Genomic DNA, 16,948 nt, shown 5'->3' on the forward strand with positions numbered 1-16,948 from the left:
TGGTGAACAGCTTTGATTCTGGGCCTCAGTTTTGTGGCTTCTCTTTGAAAATCTCTCTCAACTTCTTAGCCAAAGTAAATGTCAGTGCAGACAATTCCACACTATGCCAAGGCAAAAATATTTGGACCTTCAAAGTGTTTTTTTTTCCAGGATAATTCATGACATTTTCTATAAAGCACTGCTATTAGAAGAGTCTATAGCACAGAATTCTACACTGTGTATCCCACTACCTTTCTCTGTCCTTCCTCTTTGTATCTTCGACAAGGATGCCCCGAGTCAACACTTTCCTGCCCAAGCACCTGCTGGCTGCTTCTCATTCTGCAAGGAATTACACATGGGGACTGCCTCTGTAAATCTTAACAATTCTGAACTTTCAGAAACATCCTGTGCATCTTGCAAACTAATGCAATAAAAAGAACACCAGCAATTTAATTTACAGAAAACAATATGTTAAAATGTACAAAAAAAAAATAGTGGCAACTGTATCAATACAGACAGATATGACTTATTCTCTTTTAAACACTTGTATTATGATGTTAAAAGCTTCTTCAGAGGTACACATTACTGAACTGATATCCATCTTTAAAGTAATCATGCTTTCAGTTCATTCTCAGCAATAATATTCTTAAAAGTGGGGTTTCAGATAAACTCAAGAAAAAGCTGGAGTGAATTTCAAGGCTTGAGTGCTGCTGCCATCTACATGGCAGGAAGACTATAAACCAAAACAAACAACAAAAATATGTATGTTACATTTACTGGGCAGAGCTGTAAGTCTGCAGGTCAGGGTGATTATAGAAAATAAAAGTTCTGAAATGAAATCTTTTATGAACCTGAGTTTCTGGTGAAAATTTATAATGATTTAGGGTACAAATTCCCCAGGTCCTTATTATCAAAAAGATTATTTATTGTTTAGATAAAATTTGAGAATAAATAAGGAAAATATTACTATTTTATTAGCGTTGGATATTGTTAATATTTTTTCTGATGAGTATTATGCTTTCCGATGCTAAAAAAAAAAAAACAACAAAAAAACAAAACCCAGAAAAAAATCTCCCTGTTGCTGTAAAACTGGAGGGAGTAATGTACTTAATGAAACAACATATACTACTTACATATACTACTTACTCTGGTGAGGCTATTTTTCATAACTGTCTTATTAAGAGTATATTGCAGAGGAAGAAAAACAGGTTTTATTGCTATATTCTCAAGACAGAATGTAAATTCAGTTTGCAAAATGCTGTATTTTCAAGTTAAGTCTTCTAGAATTACATGAAAAGTGTAATTAAATTTGTACTGTGTAAGAATTTTTGTCAAATGCACAGCCCACTCTAAAAACCTCTGCAGATGTTTGCTACGTTCCATAATTTTCAATATTGTTTAGCAACTCTCACTGCTTCACCTTAAAACCTTGGTTCAACTTTGTACTTACCGACCACACCATGTCCAGGACGCCCAGATTCATCAGAAGACATGGACTGTATTCTGGATGTGATGCACACAGCTCTTGGACACACCTGAGACCTTCCAGCAGGTGTCATTCAGGAAAAAAACTTTCCATGGACACCAATTAGACAGTCTTGGGTTATTTTATGTTGCCTCCAGGTTTAGAATTACTTCTTCAAAAATAAGAGTGACGAATTTTCACTTTGGGGATCTGTGAATTCAGATGATAACTCAAATGGTAATAATAATGCTCAGAGCTTTGCCTAGCAGCTCAGACTGATTATCCTAGGAGGAAGGAAAAAGCAGAAGACCAGCCCTTGAAATTCCTCTGCATCTTCTTCTCAGGCAAGAAGAAAGGCCTGCAAAATCCAGCAGAAATATCCATCATGAGAAGCAGGACTTTGTCATCCCATCAGGAATGTGCACGTGATGCCATTCAGCACTGGCACAATAACTGGAACTGTGCTGGAGTTTGCTGCCCCAGTCTGCCTTCAGAGAACACGCTCTTCCAAAAGGAGTAAAATCCTGGAGAGAGAGGCAATGCTTCTGATTGAACCTGTCCCATTCTTCTCTGAATTTTCAGCACTTCAGCTCAGTCAGACTTGCAAAATCCTTTCCCTTGCTAGATTGCTGATGTTGTCTTGTAGCCCTGCTGCACAATGGTTGTGTTAAAGTGTGTCTTTATTTCAAAGGAACACATAATCCCATATATATATTTCAAGTCCCATGCCAACTTGCCTTCAGAACATCTTTGATTGGATTGAGGAAGGGCATTACTCAACAAAATACAACCCATAAATGGAAGCAGTTTATTACAGTGATCAAATTTAAAATATGTATATAGCACAAGAGATTTCAAAACATATTGCTTGGATTTGGAACCATAAATGAACAGTTCAAACTTTAGGGAGGAATCTAAGTCAGTGACCATTTAGCAAGTATGAGTTATTTGGAAAACTCAAAATCCCTCCAATAAAAGAGATGTTGATGAGTTTTACCTTGAGCTAATACTAAACCAGTAAGTGCCTTTTGATTTTTTTTTTTTTTAATAATACAATGAATTATGCACAAAATGGAAAAAATCCCTACAGGATTTGAAAACTGAAAACCTACGTTCCAGGAAGATCCCTGCATACAGCACCCTAAACCTCCAATTTCATGCTGATGTGTGTGTGGACTGTCCCACATTTCCACCCTGGATTGCCTGTTCCTCCTCTGCACTGAGGCCAGTGCTTGTCTTGCCACAGCCTGGTCACACAAGCACTAGTGCAAAGGAGGAGGCAGAAAAGGATGTGGCAGGAGCAGGGAGAAATTCCCCTGTGAAACCAGAGCTTGAGCCTTACAGGCCATTGGACCCCGTGACTTCTGGATGGAAAAAACCCAACCAACCCAAACCACCACACTCCTTAAGAGTTCAGGTATTCAGGAATTTTTTACCCCATATCTAAAATTTGTACAACTACTCTAAAATATTAGCATATTACTCTTTTTGGCAGAATTCCTTTAGTGTAACACAACAGAAAAATATACTCCTAATTACCTTGCAACATTGTTGTAAAATCAATCTCCATAAGCATGAATGCAGTGGTACATCAGACCACAGCAGTATAGAAAAGTTCCTTCAGTTCAGCTTAGAAACTATTGCAGGAGGTTCATATGTGGTTTTGTATTCAGCTCTGAAATTGTCACTTTGCTGCAAGAAGATTTCTCTAAGTGAGAGTTCATCGTGAGCACATATTATAAAGTTGGTTGTTTGAAAGACATCCAGAAGACATGGGAAATATATTTGCTTTACTGGGAAATAAATGTACCTAATAAAAAAAGTTCCTGCCTTACCTTACTCATACTGCAACTGTAATTAGCACAAAGCACGCATAAGCATGTGCCAAACACCAATCACCTCCCTACAAGCCATTCCAGAGGGCTGGCTTTATTGGCAGGCTGCTGATGTGCACTGCTTTGCAGAATTAAAGACAAGCAATCAAATATTGTGTTGCACAAATGTAATTGCTACTACAGCGGTCCTGGGTGTTATGGACAATGCCAATTCCTTGAGCTATGAGACCTCTTTGAACACATCCGTTTTTAACTATCTACTGAAAGAGTTTTAAAAAGATTTGTTGCCTTGGCACTGGGAGCAGAGCTGGCCCAAGTGAGCAGATGCTGCTGCAGAGCAGTGATTCTTGTTGTGAAGGGACTTTTCAGTGCCAATGGAAGATCTGCTGCAACAAACTGGATGTGGCTGTTTACACAGATGTGGAGCAAAGGAGAGAGCCGGGTCCATCCTTTGTCATTTATTCTACTGTCTGCAAAGTTCTTGAAGGGCTACTAAGTTCCTGTAGGTATATTTGCAATTTTATTTTTACCTTCTAGATGTTTGCAACTCTGATTTAGCCATGAAAGTTAAGAGCAGGAGAAATGTCAGCTGAAGACATGCTCTGCTCTCAGTTGTGTTGTACAAGCATAAGTACATCAATTATATTATTCCACACATCCATCACAAGAAGTGCAAGAATGAAGCCATAGCACTCCACATTCTGTTTAGTCACCATAATTCAAGTATGGACAATTCGTATGAACAAAAGATACATTTTACAGAGGAAAATACCTTCTAAGAATAAGGAAAGTTTCTGAAAAACGCCAAATGTGTGAAAACCAATGACTTTTCTGTTAAAAGATGCCATTTTTCTGCATGGTATTTACTGTTTAAGAAAAATAACGTTAAATATCTTTATCTTCTCTGGATTGCTGCCAATTTTAATAATAAATTCTTTAGCTGAATAAAAACTGAGATACTGCTTCTCACAAGGCCCTTCCACCTGGTGTTTCTGAAGGCCTCACTGCCATACTCTGCACTTAGGGACATGGACTCCTGGGACAGGAGAAAGCAGAAGAAAGAAGGTTTTGTGCCTGTATCATGTTGAACCAAATTCAGGCCATAGTGTGGCAACAGAAACCTGGTTTTATCACTTCCACAGCTGTGACCTTTCCACACAAGGAAAGGATTCATTCTCACCAGAGAATATTTCACATCAAAGAAATCTCCACCCTCATAGTAAAGACAACTTATGGCTAAAGTGACAACTAGAAAGGGTAACATCAGACCAGGATTTCCACCACAAGGTACAGACCCAGAAAGTCACATCCTCAAGTCCCTTTCACTCCATTAACTCTCCAACTACTACTCTCTAACACAGAAAGTGAACTTCCTTCTCTGAATGGCCATTATTTGTCAAACAGCCTAAATCCCCCAGAATGTGAGGTGATAAATGAATCTAATCAGCTGCACATATTCTACAAACATAATGATATATTTTTTTTAAAGAAGGAAAAAAAAATGTATAGCTGCTTTTCCCAATGAGCACAAATAGATGTTCAATGAAGTGTATAATTTCAAAAAAGGACTCCAGTGGGCTTCAACTTCATATTGGTAGTACATTTCTACAGATGATGGTGATGGCAGTATTTATATAACAGGAAAATTTACATCCTAGACATGACCAGATTTGTTATCTATTTCCCATCCTCTCCTGTGCGCAGAAAATTCTTCGTATTTTAGTTATTTCTAAATATTCCATGTTTCATTCAAAATGTGCATTTTTTTCTTTTAAATACTAGCAAATTTTCTAATTATTAGAAATGCATTTGGTTTTGCTCAGTGCTAAAATGCTTTTGGTAATAAAAGTCAGAAGCAAGGAGAAAAGTTTAAATTTGATGTATGTAAAACAACACTAAAATTGATGCAACTGTTTAATGGTCAATCAAAGTTGTAAGATTTGGGATCACTGCATAAATAAATGAAAAACATCTAAAAATGAAAAGCTGATATTTTCTATGTTAAAACTATCCAGATGTAGCTAAACACATGTAAATCTATTACTGAGGGAATTGTGAATTGAAACCAATAAATCAGCCAAAAGAAGTGGATCTTACGGAAGGTATTTCTTCTGAAAATGAATTGTTAAAAGTATATCGTAATAAATACAAGAAGCCATTTCATGTCCATGCCACATATGTCCTGTTTCTTGGCTGTCCTTGTACATCTTCTTTCAGCTAAATAGGTTTCTCTAACACACCTTACAGGAGCACACTTTAGATATCCAGGGATGTGTCTTCGTGTCATCTGGAAAAGAAATTAATTCATCTGGCTTAACAACTTTACAATTTGAAATAATAGCAAAGACTTTTTTACTAAAATGTAATATATCTTACAGCCTTTTCATAGAGTAGCAAACGCTATAATTTTTGTAATGGAGTAACAATTTTCAGCACCCTCATGCTAGTGTTAAAAAAGACCACAAATCTACCTCCAGAAGACTGATAACATTATAACAGGAAGCAATGTGGAACCCAAAAGAGCTCAGGAAAATGTATGGCATTCCTCAAAACTCTTCTCCTGAACAGTCTTCTGCTTCTTCCTTTTTTGACTTAAAGGAAAATGCTCCAGTGGATTGGCAGAAAGATAATTTCTGTTTCAAATTAATAGGGTGTTTATGTTTTTTCAGTAAATATAATTGCTGAATTAGATGTATTTTCCTTCAGCAGAAATAATTCTATAATAGCTGTAAACAGAAGTAAAAAGAAGTTCTGTTCATAAGGCATTATATTTTAATCCTGTCAAGGCCTTTTATAATTCCACAGAAAAGCACTCTCAATTTTCAGTTTTTACCCTCATGATTTCTTGTTATTTGCTGTATTGTAATATTTACAACTTGAATTTTAAATATTGCTTGCATTAGAAACTGCTCAAACAGATATCACATTTTTCATCAGTACATGAACATTGAGAAAGCACCACACACTATTTTTTCCCAGTCTAATGGATATCTTGTAAATTTTTCATATTATCTATATCTTTCCATCTGTGTCATAGGAACAGAGATACACATTTTCTTACTGTCTATTATGTAGTCTTCTAGTTTTACAGTTTGATTTAGTAATAAAAAAAAAAAAATCCGAAAGCAAACAAAAAAAAACCCCAAACCAAACCAAAACCTGTGAGTCATATTCTAGTAGCCCAGAATACTGATGGGATGTGACACTACATCCACTGCAGTGAAATTCTTATGAATTCAAATGTGCCTACATTGGAAATTTCAGAATTTTTTTCTGGAATAATTCCTAGGCACTGACATTTTACACACTGAGTACACTGGGCTCCCAGTGGCTGTGCCCAGTGGGCTGCCCCTACATTTTATCCTCTTCCTGCTCCAGGCACCATCATCAGCAACAGCCTCCAGCATCCCATTCCCAAGGCAGTCCTCATTTACTGCCATCTGCTTTTCATAAGGATGCAAACACAGCAAAAGAAAACCATGCTTTTCTAGGGTACTTTGTACTTGAAAACTTACAGAATATTTGCTTTCATATTCTGCCTGTGTTCTGATCAACAGCCACAGAGGTGACACAGTGCTGATTCAAATAACACTCTTCAGTGAATGGAACTTGGAGCTGGTAAGTGATTATTCAATAATTATAACTTGCCTGGTAACAACACAGTCACACTTTTAGTGCTGTATTTTTAGGCCCATTGTGGCTAATAAGAATCTGCTGTTCTTCATACATTTTCATTTCTATTTGCTGCAGTTCTGCCTCTCACAGATTGGGTTTCAGGGAAACTCAGAGATCCTACTCATCTCTATGCCAAGGTCTATCTAGGAAAAGCAATTAAGCAAGGCTGCAAAAACTGCTCAGATTTTCCCTATTATCTGTTATGCACCCAGAATTACATTCCATCCTGAAAAGTGAAAAATTGAAGAGGGAAAAATTTAACATGTGCCATGTTTTTGGAATGAAAGGGTGGGAGAGATCACGAGCTGCAGAAGGGACCAGCTGACTCAGGGAGAGACTGCCTGGCTACTGAGGGCCAGAAGCATATGGGGGTTTTACCATTTACCTGGTTTCTACCCAAAAGATAGAAAACACTCCATACTTTCCATCTACAGCTTCCCATTCAATCTTCCATTAGGGAGTGTCATTTGCCCCCTATTACCAAGTGAACTAATAGCCTATTTCCTACTCTACTGCAAAAATCTCTGCTGTGGGAAAGAAAGGGGAAGGGGTATCTGTGTCTACATTGTTTCATGTGATTTCAACTCAAATCCATTTCTCTTTTTCAGAAGAGCTGCACTTGCAGAATCCTCCTTAGTGGGACTGCACCACATATGAAAGCTAAGACAATTCAAGTTGTGTCTAGTCCTGCTGCAATCCTCTTAGATTTTGACTGACAAAATTCAGAGCATTTTCAATCCCCTTAAAACCTATCTCAAGTAACTCCCTTTGGACAAGATGATCTGCCTCTGGAAGTGTAAATTTTCCACCATTGTTTGTATAAGAAAACTCAGGTGAATAGCTCAGACCTAGAAGTCTCTTACACATCCATGCACCCTCACTTTCAGCCTCTTTCTCAGTTTCCTTAAATGAGGAAAATTTGCCTGATAAAACAGTAAACTGCTGGGAATATTTATTTATATAAAGAAGCACTCTAAGGGATAGTGAATTCTTTATGGGGGGTTGATATGATTAAAAGTCAAGTTCTACAAAAAGCTGTTGTAATTCTTATCCGATTATTATGTTCCAAGGCCAGAGCAGAGACGAGTTTGAAAAGCCAAGGCTTTGCATGTCAAACAGAAGTAGTCCTCAGCATGTGGGGAAAAATGGCAGTGATAAACCTACTATTAGGCATCTGGGAGAGAAGCCCAGCATCTCCTCTGTGTGGGGGCTACAATAGACATGAGCCACTATCACAGATAATGGCAGCCTGTAGGCACATGAGGGGAGCAACTAAAATCCATTTCACTTAGACAGGAAACTGCAGTCTGATATTTACCTGTGTCCATCACACACGAAAAGTATTTACTGTGAATTATCCAAGAGAAAAGTGCAGGTTGAGGGGTTTCATTACCTATCTGAGAGTAGTTCAGATCACACGCTGAACGCAAAAAATCACAGGCAAATCTTAGATTGGTGTCTTGGGTAGTCAAATGGACTCCTGCTATTCATCTGAGCATATGCTTTTTCTACAATTGCTAGAGGCCCATGTCCAGAGCAGTGAGAACATGTGCAGACACACAGAAAATGTGAAAGTAAAAAGAGTAAGCTTTATGTGACTTTAGAAAATAAAGATCACATTGAAAATAAAGCTCAGTCTAATGTCAAGGGTAGAGACTGCATCTTTCACCACTGAAAACCACAACACACAGGCAGAAGTGTGATGGCTGCTCTACAGCCTTCCTGATTCTGGTTGAAGTTGTAATAAAGAACCCTTTCCAGAAATAGTTGGAATTCTTTGCAGGTATACGATCATATTTTCACCTTTTCCTCATCAAAAGAGATAATAAAATAAATATATTTATTAACACCCCTTTTGCACCTGCAACAACATCTTGTAAGCGAAGCATAAGAGACTCTGAAAAAGACATATATGGATTTATTAATAGAAACTTACAAATTAAGTTTTTAAGTTTGCCCAGACTTTGAATATGTGTAAGAGAGATTCTAAAGTCACAGGTTTCACCAAACCAAATGCTGACCTCCCAGGCATTCTCAGGTTCCATGATTCAAAGTCAAAGCAACTGAGAAAATCATAGCCAACTGAATGTCATATTATTGTTTCAATGTTTGCTACTAAAAGTAAATGTTAAGCTTTAAGTAAATGTATTGTGTTACCAAATCTTTCCTTTCAAACAAGCACTTCTGTCAGAAGTGTCTTAATTTCTTATCACAGAATTTCATCCGCACAAGGAGCAATAAATAATTCATGTTCCTGGCTCTTTGTTGTGTGTCCCTGAACTGCACAGAGCTGGAAGGCTGACAGCTGTGTCAGGACAAGCACCAAAGATCTGACATGACAAGTGACTAACAAGTTTCTTTCAGTCTATAGTGAAAGAAGACAATGGCATAAAGTGCAAAAACGAAATCCTGAAACAAAATGAAACTGTTTCTTTCTCTTTACCTAAGTGTTTGCTATGAGCTTATTTCCGACCCATAACCTCTGGTCATTTTATAGTACTGCCCAACCCCCTTTACTCCTCACATTCGCCTGGCCATTTACGCCTGTCCACGGATCAATATGAGCAATTCTTGGAGAAATACGATGTCTCCATGACAACCAAGCCACAAATTCTCAGTGGAAAGCAGTGAGACCAGTAGTGAAATCTCCTGAGGTTTTCAGACCTATAAGACAAGATGTCTTAAAATGCAGGAATGGACAGAAACAAAAGCCAGAGTAATTCATTGTTTATTACTAGTTTAATGATGTCAGATGGACCGATTGGAACTCAGTTTTTAAGTTTAGATGCTTTATCAACATGTATTTTTGCCAGTCAATATTCACCTCCTGACAGGCTTTTATTCTTTCCATTACTTCATATAGATATGTAGAATTGGATATACAAGTTCCCATCCAAATGGGTACACTTGGCCAGACAGAACCAATTTGAGATTAAAATTAATGTTATCTTTAAGGTACATTAATTCTCCCCTGAACACTTCCGTGCCACCTTGCCTTAACACTTTCTCACTTCAGAACTGATCAAATCTTGGACAATCTGCATTTTGGCCCATAATTATTGTTGAAGGGACTACAGACAGTTTCTGAAGGAGGTGCTATACACCACAGACTGTTGGAGTCAAACTTGGCTCCTTCCTGAGCAGATTATCTATTTCTTCCCAAATCTCATGCTGCTTTCTGCTGGACAACATTGAGTCCAAGTCTATGTGGCTTTAAAATGAATAGAGATTTACAATTCATTGGTTTCAATTATTGTAACATATACCAGTGTTCATTTCTGTGGAAGAGATGAAAAGGGAATGTAGTTCAAATCAGGTATATGACAGCAGTTGAACTCCCAAGGAATCTTGGAAGAGTGGAGTGTGCTGAAATATAATCCCCCAGACATGGGTCCTATCTGGGTTCTGAGATGACTTAGGGGACCTGACATGGATTTCAGACTGCACCCTTTGACTGAAAATTAAATCTCAGCAGTGTTCCTTGGGGAAGGATCAGGGGACTGTTGGCAGCTGCCCCCTGTCAGCACAGGCTGCAAGATTTGGAAATCTCTTAACTAAGCTGACAGGCCGCAGAGACGATGAATCAAAAATATGATACACGGATCAGCACACAGAGATGCAGGAGGGTACAGAGAAACCAGATAAAGCAGGGAAGGAAAATACCAAGCGAAGAAAGATGTTTAACTCTTTCACTAATGAGGACTGTGTACAGGTTATGGGTATGGTATATGTGGGTCAAGCTCAAAGTTTGCTTAAAAGATCTTAGTATTTAGTCGCACAGAATGTTTTTAATCAGCTGTGACTCGATACAATTTATATTTAATTGTTTCCTTTTGGGATTCATTTAATAAATTTCGTAGATGTTCCATAACGAGAAAGATAATGAAACTACATGAAGATAAATCTTTTGGTCACCAAAAAGGATGCACTTTATGGATGTTCCTGTATTTAGCTGAATCAATGTTAAGAGTCATTAAAATGAAATAATGATTGTGAGCTGATTTAAAGGAAAGAATCAAGCTATTTAATGCCACCAATTTGCTTTCCTCCAGAGATACAGTGTTTGACTGTCCACTGCTGCATTCAGCTGCAGTATATACAGTACTTCTAATTTTTCATCATCTCATGCTACCTTCAAAGGGTCAGACACTGTACATATATTAAGTAAGCAGTGTAGTCCAAAAGTAATTATAATGAACTAGTAGTGTCAGCTTTCTTTTTGGTCATAAAGCCTTTATCCTTTCTAAGACCTGAATTCCTGATGAAAGAGGAAAGGATAACAGCTCCACACTGTGACCCCTGGAGGTGACCATTAATTTGACATTGCAGCTGCTAAAAAGGAAACAGCGTTACAATGTGCTTTTTTTACAGACCCAAAAGCTGTGTCAGATTTATCACTTGATACTTGGTGACTGTCTTTAAATGCCTCTCACCTGGACTCTCAGACTCTTCCAAGACACATCTGTCAGGCGTATCCTCCACATCTTGGAAGTTTGCCGAGTTGGAGCTCTTGCCATGCTTCAGCACACTGACTGGAGCAAGAAAGAATAAAAACACAGGGAGGGAGAAATGTAATGTACGCAGAAACCAACACTTCCTGATTTTCTGCAGAGCTTTCAATGCTGAAGACATAATTTGTAAACACAAATAATAGATTGAAAAAATCTCCCAGAAACTCAACCTACTTATATGCAACCATAGGGCAGTTGAAAAATCTATAGACAAGAATTCATGCAGGGTGAAGTTTGAAGCATCAGCTTAAATGAGATTCCTTTGAAGTAGAAAACCAGCTTTTTTTTTCTTATAGAATCCAAAACTAATAAACTCATTTAGAAGTCATAAAAAAATGCCTGTCTGTTTCACCAAAGAAGCCAGTAAACAACAGAAAAGATCAATTAGGTGGTTTTGTAATTACTGGAGTCATTCACCAGGGAGAGCAATGGTGTTTGCTTTAAGATGAAAATATGTTGAATGCAACAAGCTGGAATGTGTAAGGAAATTAGTGATAATTCCAAAGTGCAGTAAAACCCAGACTGAGTTGTGGTTTAGAGATTACCAAATTTAATTATATGTTCCTCTTAATTGCTAAAGCCATTTTCTTTTCAGAGCAGAAAAATATTTTCAGGGAAACAATTCTTTGTCTATATAGGATTTTTTAATTCACTTGGCCTTTGAACAAATCCCACATAGTTTTCCTCAGGAGTAGGGAGGTATTTCCCTTGTCAATGTCCATTTCCCACTCTTCTGCTTCATATCTCTGTATGGAGCCACAAACACAGCTTAAAGATGAAGTACAAGTATTAAACAATATATTATAAAGACTAGATCCCAATTTTTCTGTCCCATTAGAACACTTAGATCTTATTTTCTAGGACAATAGCAGTGACTAGAAAACACTCCTTCTTTTCTAATATCTAGAAAACTAAGCAAGGTTCCAAACTTCCTTGTGGAAGCCTGGATATCAATGTGGGACACCAACGGCTGTGTGCAATACCAGTGTACTTTTGTCCTCTTTTCAAAGCAAGAAATTTTGATGATTTTTTTTAACCAAGTGAATATTCTCTGAAGGATCGGGTAATTTAAACACCTATTTAAATTTTCCAAAATTATGAGTGAATCAACAAGGCCTCAGGGCATTATGGAGGCATGAGGGGCTCAAAAGACACATATCCCACTTCCGTGCGCTGAGCTTTCCATGGGTTTGCAGCTGTTGACCCCAGGTCACCAAAAGGTTCCATCATTCTCGACTCCTGCATCTACACAGAGTCTGTTTGAAGCAATCAAGGCTTCAATACAATTGTGTAATTAGATCCTTGAAAATGTAATATTAAAACACAATAAATAATGAAGTTTATTATAGTGACACCATACGTTTTGCCTGGAAAAACAAAAAGCCAGTAAATTTTACTTAAAAGGTCTGCCTTGGATAGCAAATAATCATCACATAAAACCCTGCCCAGGTAAAGCAGGAAGTGTTGACATGATAATCTGCATGAGGTGAGTTGACACTGAACAACAATTACAATAACAAAAACCAAATGTTCTTATGCACACATGAAAACACTACGATATGTACAGGAAGAAATGTCTGCAAAGGTATCTGTGCTTCCCTCTGTTTTTTACAACACTGAAATACTTTTCAAATACATTAATTGAAGACCAAGACTGCCCCTTCAAAAAAGAAAAATTGGAATATACAAGTTTATATATTATATTTTTAAAAAATTTTGTACCACATTTATTAGAACACGCTTTTTCTAAAACACTTCTTTCCACAGTGGAGTCAGCTCCACTGTGCTGAGTGACAGACTGAGTCATTACAGCTGCATGAACTTAAAAGTCAGAACTACTCTGAAGTAGAGCAAGAGGAAAATTTCCAACAGAGTATCCTGTGATAAAAGAGAGAAAACAAAAAGTACAGCTATGTCTCTGCAGAGAAAGCAAAAAATCACAAGAGCTGTCTGTTTTGGTCACATAGCAGTGACCAAAAATTCAGAATCATCCTTTCGAAACTAACTGTATATTTTCACCCAGTAAAGAACTCACAGTGAACCAAGGAGGGGAGACACAGCACCAGCATCAGTCCCAGGTAGGATCTGGCAGGGACTCCCCTTGCTGGAAGTCTGTGCTGCAATTGCTCTTGAATGGGACAAGGACAAACCTGTTCAAGTGCTCTCCCCGTCCCAGACCATGTCAGCATAAGTCATATAATTTAAACTAACTTGGTGGATATTACAACAAAGCAGCTCTGAGCAGTGTTTTTAGGGAAGGTATCAGATTCAGCTGAGAAGCAACTCAGAGCACAGCAAATAAAACACAACTAGAAGCAGGTCCATACACAGCTCAGGGACATCGGGAGGAAGGTGGGAAGCAAACAAGAAAGAAACCAAGGCAGGACAGAAACCAAGACAGTCCAGCAAGATCCTTGGACAAAGCAGGAGGATTTCCAGTTGATATATCTGAGTAGAGATTGGAGAGATTTGGGGCAATCTGGGAGAGGATGAAGCCATTAAAAGCCAAGAAAGACAAAAACAAGAAAAAAAAGGATGACAGATCACAGGCAGAGCTGATACAGCTGGAAAATGCCAAAAAAAAAAAAAAAAGGCATGAAACACAGTAACAGTTGGAGTCAAAGGATCATTAGGAACAGTTGAAGGGAGTGGAAAGCACAAATGGAAAGGGTTTTCATGGGGACAGAGAGGAAGACTCTAGACAACTTGTGTAAAAACTGTCAAGAGAACTTGTGTAAAAGCTGTCAGAGAAGGCAGTTCAGCAGGTGCAAGTGAAGGGAGGGAAGTACATGTTTCATAAAACCAGGAGCCAGGCCAGGACAGACTAGGATCAGATCACTGGTGCAAGCAAGGGATCTATCTTAGCCCTGCCACTCAGAAATGCACATAACTCTCTAGGCAAAACTCAGGCAAATAAACTTCACAAGACCCTGGTTTATGAAGTTACATAATGAGTGTGTGCAGTGAGCAAGAAAGGGACCAAGGCAGAGACCTTCAGATCTTTTTTTTTTTTTAAACATCACGTTATATGCTCAATTTGAAAAGGAAGGTTTCTTAAAAATATCATAAAAGAACAAAGGGAATTGAAAAGTTAAAAATAAGGAAAGTACAGTCTGGCCTAAATAAAGAGTGAAAGTAATAAATGGCATTATGTAATCAAGACAAAATACAAAAAAAGAATCTCAACACTAACACCTACTTTACTGCCTATTCCCTCAGGGGAATAGGATTTCATGTATAAATACCAATAGGAGAAATATTGTTCTGAATTGCTTATACTAAGGATGCTGATGGAATTTAAGTTATTTAAACATAAACAGTGTGATCTTTATTCAGAAGATACTCTGTCCTACTTTGGGTTTAAATGGACCTTAAAATTACTTTTGCTTCCCTTTGGAAGCTAATCTCTGTAGCCAAAGTGACATAAATGGAGTATAAATGAGCCCCAAACCTACAAGTCAGAGGAAAAGTCAAGAAACAACCGTTTCTGATATTATAACTGCAATAACATATTTTTCTATTCAGCACAATGTCATTTCAGTTATTAGTCAGTAGAGATTACTTTTGTTAGCATGGAAGTAAGGTAAAAGGACATATTTCATTGAGGCAAATGACCTTGAACTTAGCATATAAAGATGACATAAATCTTCATTGTACAGGATCAATCTAGAAAATTGTGGTATTTTTTTCCGATGCATCTTATTAAGGTCTTAGGACTTGTTTACTGAACTCAATACCCATTCTCTTACACTATTGAAACAGAAAAAGTCATTAAAATAGGTATGGGATTTAGAGTAGTAAATGAATGTCGTAAGAACAGTGTGTTTAATGAAATATTTATGCGTCTAGTTTCAAGATATTTCAAACAGTTTCATAAAATAAAAACAAATTATTTCTAGAAAGATACCACAGACTGAGTGGTGATCAGCCTTTAAAGAACAGTCTTTGTGTGAACAAACTGTTGAATGACCTGTTCTTTGTGAATACAGACTAATCACTAAATACAGCAACAACTCATCACCGTCGTTTATTGCTACAGGTTCGGTTGAAACTCTGAAAAGCCTCGTTCCACTCTGGAAATATAACACACTAAAGTCTAAATGACCTGCCCTGCATACTAATTTTCAGAGGGTAGACACACTGGAGAAAGAAGTTTGCATGACACAAGTGAATAAATAAGTTAGCATTTTCTGACAAGAGGCCTGTCTTATTGATAAGGTGGATTAGTGACTTACAGACAGTCTGCAGAGAAAACAAGAACGTATTTGTGATTCAAAACTAAAGTAGATAAGGTAAAAAAATATTTTTCATTCAAAAATATTAGGCAAGATAGGTTATAGGTGATAAATGTATCTAAGGTCCCATATGGAACACAAAGGAATCTGAATCTACATGAAAGATGCATGAAAACAAAACTGTAAAGGGAAACAAAATGCTAGTATTTTTTATTTTTGTAAGTAGATAAAACAATTGTGCTGCAATATCAATGTTGAGCTGTATGGTCTCTATAGGCACTCACCATATTGTACCTAAGAAGCTTGATGGAACAATAAATGCCCTGAGTACTATTTTAAAAGCACATTTCATAGATACCATAAAAATACAATGAAAAGCATAAGAACAGCTGTATTTACTGAGACTGAAAAACATCAGCATGAGAGTCCAACAACCATAAGATTATACTTCAGAAATTTCTCCTAAAGTCCAATTTGAAACTCAGGTTATTCCAAACAATATTTTCCCCCTCCTGTAATAACTCATAGTAGATTTCTGTTCCACAAACTTCTCCATTTTTCCCTTAAACATGTGGAATTTTTGCAGCCTTAACATCCTACACCCTAACTCACTTCAACCTGGCAAGATCCACAGTTTTACCACCCAGGAAGGCATCCCCTTTTGTTTGTCTGCCCAGTCCCTCTTGGCTTAATGTGACATTTATTCTTGTTTGAGAGAAGGCACAGATACAAGCCCTGCCTTCTCTCCCCATGACCCTTGTGACTGAAGTCCTTTGTTTCATCTCTTTTCCACACTGAGGGTCACTATTTTACTTAGCTTTACCCATATATTTTGGTGATATTATCTCACTAATATAAGAAATACAGAATGCATTCTGGAGTGGCAAGAGGAATATTAGCAGCACTTCCCCAAAACCACAGGGACACAGAAAAAGCAGACACTGAGGTGACACCGGTCAGAGCACCCATCCTGGTGACACTCCCCACCCAGCAGGTGCCAGCAGGAAGGGGTCAGGCTGGCTGGGGATGTGCCCTTGATGGCACCACTGCAGAGCACAGTGCAAGGAATCCCTCCCAGGTTTTACAGGTGACACTCCCTGGAATGAGCTTGGTACCAGAGCCTGGTACAGTGCTTGTCTTTGTTGCCACGCCACAAGTGCTGTGGACTCCTGCTCAGCTTGCGATTCAGATTTTTTCCTGAGAAACTGTTACCTTGCTCTTTCTTCCCCATCCTACCTCTTTGCAGAA

The 16,948-nt window shown here is 37.9% G+C and overlaps 1 protein-coding gene across 1 annotated transcript in view; it reads right to left on the bottom strand.

Annotated features, from left to right (window-relative positions):
- Positions 1 to 3,062: 3,062 nt before the first annotated feature.
- WDR72 (WD repeat domain 72) overlaps positions 3,063 to 16,948 on the bottom strand; it is a 104,340-nt gene continuing 90,454 nt past the window's right edge. The window contains 2 exon segments of the mRNA XM_032700629.1: positions 3,063 to 5,566; positions 11,388 to 11,486. Coding sequence (XP_032556520.1) covers positions 5,511 to 5,566; positions 11,388 to 11,486 — 155 coding nt within the window. The 3' untranslated portion in view covers positions 3,063 to 5,510.

Source organism: Chiroxiphia lanceolata, chromosome 12 (assembly GCF_009829145.1).
Source record: "Chiroxiphia lanceolata isolate bChiLan1 chromosome 12, bChiLan1.pri, whole genome shotgun sequence".
NCBI lineage: Eukaryota > Metazoa > Chordata > Aves > Passeriformes > Pipridae > Chiroxiphia > Chiroxiphia lanceolata.